We start from the raw sequence: 6666 nt of genomic DNA, 5'->3' as shown, positions 1-6666 counted from the left end.
CCAGCGACTGATCTGCCTCACCCGGGAAGAGCGCAATGATGGTGCCAACTTGGGCCAGTGAAGCAACGTCCTCCACAACTAAACTGAAGAACAAAACGACAGCAACTTGTCTGTTCCCTTCCCCCAATTCCCAGCACTGTTCCCATACCCCCAATTCCCCAATAAAAAAATCTTTAAAAATAAATAAATAAATAAATAAATAAATAAATAAAAGTTCCCAACCTACAATCCACTAGGAGCAAGAGTGGGGTTCTTTGAGGATGCAAAGGTTGGAAACCACCAGCCCAATCTGACCGTCCTTTTCCCATCTGACAGATGGGGACACCGAGGCCCAGAGTGAACCGCCGGTCTGTGTCGGAGTGGATGCAGAGCGCAGCCCCCTGCACTTCCCGGAGCTCTGCCCCACCTCTCCTCCCACCAGGCAGCTGGTTATTCCGGTCTGGGGAACAAGCACGGCTCCCTCGCCAGCTCTACCATCTGCCCTCTCCCTCTCCTCCCTCCTCCTCCTGGATTTTCCTCCTCTCTGCCTTTCCTCCCCAAGCCTTTGTTCTTTCTCCACAGGCTCAGGCTGGGGACTCCCTGAAGCAGGAAACAGGGGCCATGTCCTCGAAGTCAGCATGGACCATGATCTCAACAACTCCAGTTAAACGCTCTGGGCCTCAGCTTCTCAGAGTGGGGGTCACAAAACCCACCGGATGAGAACATCACGTGCCTAGAAGGAGCGGATTATATGGCAGGCCCTTTAAACATCCATTTTCACAAACCTTCACATCTGCCCCAAACCCGCACTCCAAACCCACCGTACAGGTAAGGTAACGGAGGCTCAGAGAGGCCTGGGGCTTTCCAAGGTCCTGCTCTCGGTGCCAAACTCCGGACTCTCCCACACTCCCCAAGCTCCGGAACTGCTCCTGTACACAAGAAATGCCAAGACACTTGGCAGAGTCCTATCAGCCAACATCTCCTCGAGACCCCTCCTGGGCTGCCCGCCCCTCTAGCCTCTTGCCTTGTCACTCTCACTCACACACCTGGGGCCTCCAAGAACTCACCATGTCTAAAACCACTGAGACCTCATGACTCCAGGTATTTGCATATGCTGTTCCTTCCACCTGGAACACCCCTCTTCATTTCCTTATCAGAATCAGCTCAGGAGTCACCTCCCCCAGGAAGCCCTCCACACCCCCCTGACAGAAGTAGCTATGGCCCACTGAATCTCATAGCGTCCCAAGCCTCCTGCATGGTGCTTGTCAACTCAATTCTGTTCTCTCTGGACTGAGGACATCTCTGGTGGGACACACAGGCTGGTACTGAGCAGGGACTTGATACACGTACAATGAATGAACAAGGCCAGAGGCTCTGTCTCCGCCTGGACCCCTTTCACTCACTGCCACCGTGGACTCCAGAATTTCTACGCAGTAGGGCAAGGGTGTGGCAATCTGGTTGGGAGCAGGGACAAGGGGTCTCGTCTTGAAACTGCTGTGTTTGCAAAGCAAGGTCAGCTTTTATACTCAATGTTCACTTGGGATGATTGAGGGGGGCTGATAAAAATGAGGACGTAAAGCTGCCCCCCTTCAGCCACCCCTTGGTGCCACTGTAACCCAGACAGGGAAGCCACCGGGAGTGTACTGAATGAGGACCTTGCAGACCAGGTTGAAACTGCCCCTCTGACAGTCTGAGCCTTGAGCTGGTAGACAAGTCCCCTCCAGCCTGTGCCTAATTCTGTAATCTGGGGCGACGACACCTACCCTACTTACAGAATCCTGCCTGGGTGTTACAACCAACAAACACCCTTAAGAAATCAACCCTGAAAGTGGAACATTTCAAACATTTTATCATTTTATTTTACCAAAACAGAGCATTAATTGAAAAAATTCATCTACCAGCATCAATATTCTTTCCCACAGGTCATGTCAACCCTCTAAAAGTAAGACTGTAAATCTTAGAAGGTGGTCGGTCCTTTACATAAAATCAGTTAGTTCCTGCTGGAACTCCCTTTGTCCCACTTGGCTCCAGCACAGAGAAGGGGATCACTACAGGCTGCAGTCATGGTGCAGTGGTACTTCACCTCTGTCCCAGCCTAGCCTCATTCAGAGGGGCATACAGAGGCACAGGCGGGGGGCTCAGCTGGTGCCTGGGGAGCCAGGAGTAGCAACAGATCTCCTGGCCCACAGCCAGTACAGCCCCATCCCCCACCCCCAACCTGGGTCAGAGGCAGCAGCTCTGAGCTTGCCCTAGACACTGTCCCAACTCAGCCATCCTCCCTTCACCCAGGGCAGGATCTATCTGCCAGAGGACTTACCAGCTCTCTTCCCACCTTTACCCAACGTGGTTGATTCTGCAATTCTCGTTGTAATTACCCTGACAGATGTGTGTGTGTGTGTGTGGGGGGGGGTGATGGGGGTACACAGGGGCAGAGAGGAGCTGAGAAAGCCTCAGTCAAGAGACAAGGGGGTCCTAGGACCTGATTCTGCCCCAGTAGGGCATGGGGCTCAGTGGGCTCAGGTTCCAGGATGGGTCCAGGTTTGATGAAGCCTTGAAGCTTATACAAGTTTGGGGGCCCTCTTTCAGAAAAATAACAGAAAAAGATTTTCTTTTACAAATGTTAGAAATCACGAGTCCATGCCACACATTGCTGGGCCCCTCCAGGGCTGCAGAAACAGTCTGGGCAGCAAAGGGGATTCCTGGGTAGAGTGACCAACTGGCTGGGTCTGTCTGGGACTGGGGGGGACACGAGACTTTCAGTGCTACGGCCGGGAAAGCTCCAGCAAACCAGGACAAATTGGTCACCTTAGCGCTGGAGCTCAGGTCTCATTAGCTCAGAGGTGAAGCTTGTGGACAGCCTGTAAAGGCGAAGGGATGCTCCCCTACATATTAAAATGTCTCAGCACACCACATATTTTTGAAAACAACTGGAAGGAGACAGCAGCCCTCTCTAAGCAGTGGGATCTCCCATGCTTTTTTTCCTCCAAATTTTTGTTTTATTGTGGTGAAATATACGTAACGTAAAATTTACCATCTTAACCATTTTTTAAGTGTACAATTCAGTGCTATTAAGTACATTTGTATTGTGCAACCATCACAAGTGATTTTTATGTTTCCTAATAATTGGCAGGTATTACTTTTGCGATCTGGAAAAAACATTATATCACTATATTTTAAAGGCGTTAGTCAGCCTGCAACAGACGCCTCTGCTCACACAAAGGTAGTGAGCAAGGCTAGGAGGCCATGGGAGCACTTTGGGTTTGGGTATTGGATCGGGTTGGTACAAAAAAACAACGCGTGGATGCTGAGACCCCTTCCACCTCATTATCCTTTCCAGTCCTGAAATTCCAGGATTCCACGAACTCTTCCTGCCCCAGAAGAAGCCCTGCGCTTTGGAGACCAGAAGATGTGGGTTCGAATCTTCCATCTGCCACTTACATGCTCAGAAAAAACTGGGCCTCTCTGAGCCTCAGTTTCTTCAAGCGTTACACAGGCTGTGTGTTGGGGAAGCGGCTGAGTAATCGTGACAGCGCCCCTGTATACAGTGGGTGCTCAATCTGAGTTATTTTTCCTTCCTCCTGCCTGGAATGTCCTCCCTGCACCCTGATGTGCACCCTCCTCATCCTTCCAGGCCCAAACTGACATCATCTTCTCCATGAAGCCTCTCTGATTCCCACGGCAGGCAGGGAGACCCCTTTCCTGGCTCTAACGGCCTCTGCCTCGGGGTGTCTGGCTCACTTGTCCAGCAGGACTAAGGGCTGTGTCTGAGTCATGCCGCCTTCCCTCAGGGCCCAGCAGACTCAATAAAGCTTTGCTAAATGAAGCCATCACAGGAAGAAGTGACCCAAGCAGATAAACTGCCACACCCCCTCACAAAGCCAGTGGCTTCGCCCTGACAGGCCAGTGGCCCAGGGGCCTGCAAAGGAGAGCAGCGCACACAGCCGGCCCACCTGATCAGGCAGGTGCCCCCAGAGCTCTACCAAGGACCTGTCGGGTCTCTGGGGAGCTGGAGGCTGGCACAGATGAGTGAATTCAGCACCATTAAATCCTCATGGATGTGCCAAGGGTGCCGGTGCCAGCACTGGGGGGCCCAAAGACTTAACGGAACAGGGCTTCCCCATCTGGTGGGCACTTGAGGAGAAAGGGCCACCCTTTCTGTGGCACCAGGGGGTTTTAGTGGTTTTAGAGGAAGGAAAAGTAGCTCCAGACATAAACACCCAAGCTGTCCCACCCATCAGACCCTGGAAACGCAGGAAATGAGGGAGTTTGAGCACCCCGAGGCCCAGCAGGCCTTAGGTGTAACCCCCTGGGGTCACTGACCAGTGTCTCCAACCCAGGCCCTTCTGTTCTGGGCCCACGGGAATGGGCCCAGGCCTACAGAAGGAAGACCCTTGGGTGAGGGTGTCTGGGCAATGGCCAGCCAGCCCTGGAGAACCTGAGGTACCTCCTCCCCAGATCTCAGCTGGCCTTCTTTCCCTGGGGTGCTGCCAAGGCCATGTGAACCCCTCCCTCTGTCCCCTCCTCCCCTCCCCCACCTCATGTCTGAATAGAGACCCCACTCAGCCCTCTGCACTGGGGGATTCTGCCCCCCTCAGCCAGGCTGGAGATCCAGAAGGGGCCTCTCTGCTCTTCACTGCGGGGAGGAGAACTTTCCTTCCCCTGGGTCCCCCAACCCCCACAGGCATCCAGGTGTATGGAGGGGGGGGTTGTCACGGATTCATGATATCAGAGCCCAAGGAAGCTTCAAGGAGGCTCCTCCCACCTCTCTACAAATCGGGAAACTGAGGCATGAGAGAGGAGGTGACGCTTCTACCTCAGAATTTAACTCCTGGTTTCCCGTGAACATTTCTTGGGTGGTTTCCAGCCCAAGGTCACGCTGCGAAGGAGAGGCAGTTCCTGGTGGAAGCCAGGTAATCAGGCTCGACGCATCGCTCCACACCGTCCCGGCCAAGCCATAAAACCCAGGTTCCTTGCCCTCTCCTCCTTGAACGTCCACGACAGGTGCGGCGTGAACCCCCGCGATATGATCCACGCCTTGATCACCTCCTCCCCCAAAGGCCACCTGAAATCCGGGCTCTTTCCCCATGGTCGCGGGTCCGCCCGGGCGGCCGCGCGCAACCCGAGCTGCGAGCTGCAGGGCCACTGCCTGGAGGTCACAGCGATGGTGGGGAGCGCACGAAAGGGGGGCGCCTGAAAGCAAGGGCCCCGGGAGCCACGGCGGGCGCCCCACGCGAGCGCCGGGACAGCCGCTCCCGGGGCCCGGGAAGAAGGGAGGGAGGGACAGGAGGCGGAACCCCACAGGACGGCTCCCAGCAGCCAGCCGCGCCCCTGTCCGGGGTCCCGTGCGGTTGGGGTCCACCCGGGCTCGCCGCCCTTGCCCGCGCCCCAGCCCCGGCCTAGCCGGGCCACCAAGCCGTCCTTACCCAAGACACGACGCGCAGGATGGTGTGCGGCTGTCGGACCAGCGTGTGGGGGTCGAAGGCGCCCCCGGATTTGCCCGCTCCGTACGCACCCCCTTCCATCGTGCCTGCACCCGCGCGGTGCCCCCCGCTCGGCGCGCGCCGCCGGCCCGTGCGCGTGCGCGGCGCCCCCGCCCCCTCCCCTGCTCGCGCGGCCGGCGCGGCTTAGGGCTTCCGCGAGGGGGCGTCGTGCGCGGAGAGCGCGGGCGGGCGTGGGCCGCGCGCGTGTGCGCGCGCAGGGGCGCGTCTGCTGCAGACCCGGCGGAGGGCGAGCTGGTAGCTAGCGTTGTGACCTCTGCGAGGTTGGGGGTGGAGGGAGGAGCGTGTGTGTAGCAAAGATTGGACGTGTCCCCACCCCCGGGAGGCCAGTCTACCTGGCCGCCCTGCCCCCATCACAACCCCTCCGAGCCTAAGGCTCTGGCTGAACCCATCTTCGTTATTTATTGGCTTGTTTCATGTCGCTCTATCTGCGCCCAATATAGTGACAGGGCACGGGCCGCATTTGTCCTCTTCACAGGGTGCTCAGCACACAGGTGCCGCAAGAAGATTTCTCAAAGGAATGAATGAGCCACGACTGAATAAGCCTTTTCTCAGAGCCCTGGGGAGCAGGGCCCCACCTCCCGGAGGCCCTTTCTACCTTATTTTCACGTGGACGTCATGTGGGTCCCTGTGTCTGTGCACCTTCCACCCTCCAGCCTGGAGGGCCTAAGACACCAGGCACCGAGGCAGAGGCTGAGGAAGGGCAATAAAGATGAGACATCCCCCCACCCCCGCACCCTGCCCTTTTCCTTAATCCAGTAATTAATTATGTAATTATTTGTTCGTTGCTTTCCTCTGCTAATCAGTGGGTTTTGTCTGTCTTGTTCACTGCTATAGCCAAGGGCCTAGCACACAGTAGGTGGCACACATAGGTGCTCAATAAATAGACCATAGCCCCTGTCACCCCATTACACCTTGGGCTAGAGCTCCAGGTTTCATGGAAATGGAGGTGGGATGGAGGCGTGCTCAGGGCAGTGGGTAGAGCCCTGAGCTGGTCTGGCTCTTCCAGAGGACCTATATAGTCCTTAGCACCTTTCTATGCCTCACGTTACCTCCAGTGGGTCCAGGAGCAGGTGGACAAGAATGTCTGCAGAGGTCTGCCACTGTGTGATGACAGAACACCCCACATTCAGTGATGACAGGATACCAGAGGAAATGTGTGGTGGGCATGGGGCCACCTCTTATAAAT

At 56.0% G+C, this 6666-nt stretch overlaps 1 protein-coding gene across 3 annotated transcripts in view; it reads right to left on the bottom strand.

Moving 5' to 3' along the window:
* SYNGR1 (synaptogyrin 1) overlaps positions 1-5572 on the bottom strand; it is a 26893-nt gene extending 21321 nt beyond the window's left edge. For 2 of the 3 annotated variants that reach the window (XM_019660565.1, XM_019660567.1), the window contains exon 1: positions 5403-5571. In XM_019660565.1, the coding sequence (XP_019516110.1) occupies positions 5403-5501 (99 nt within the window). In that variant the 5' untranslated portion in view covers positions 5502-5571. Of the gene's footprint in view, positions 1-5402 lie in introns of all 3 variants that reach the window. The other variant, XM_019660566.1, reaches the window with a different exon arrangement.
* Between the last annotated feature and the right edge of the window lie 1094 nt (positions 5573-6666).

This window comes from Hipposideros armiger, unplaced genomic scaffold (assembly GCF_001890085.2).
Source record: "Hipposideros armiger isolate ML-2016 unplaced genomic scaffold, ASM189008v1 scaffold_321, whole genome shotgun sequence".
NCBI lineage: Eukaryota > Metazoa > Chordata > Mammalia > Chiroptera > Hipposideridae > Hipposideros > Hipposideros armiger.
This window is presented reverse-complemented; position numbering and strand designations above follow the sequence as displayed.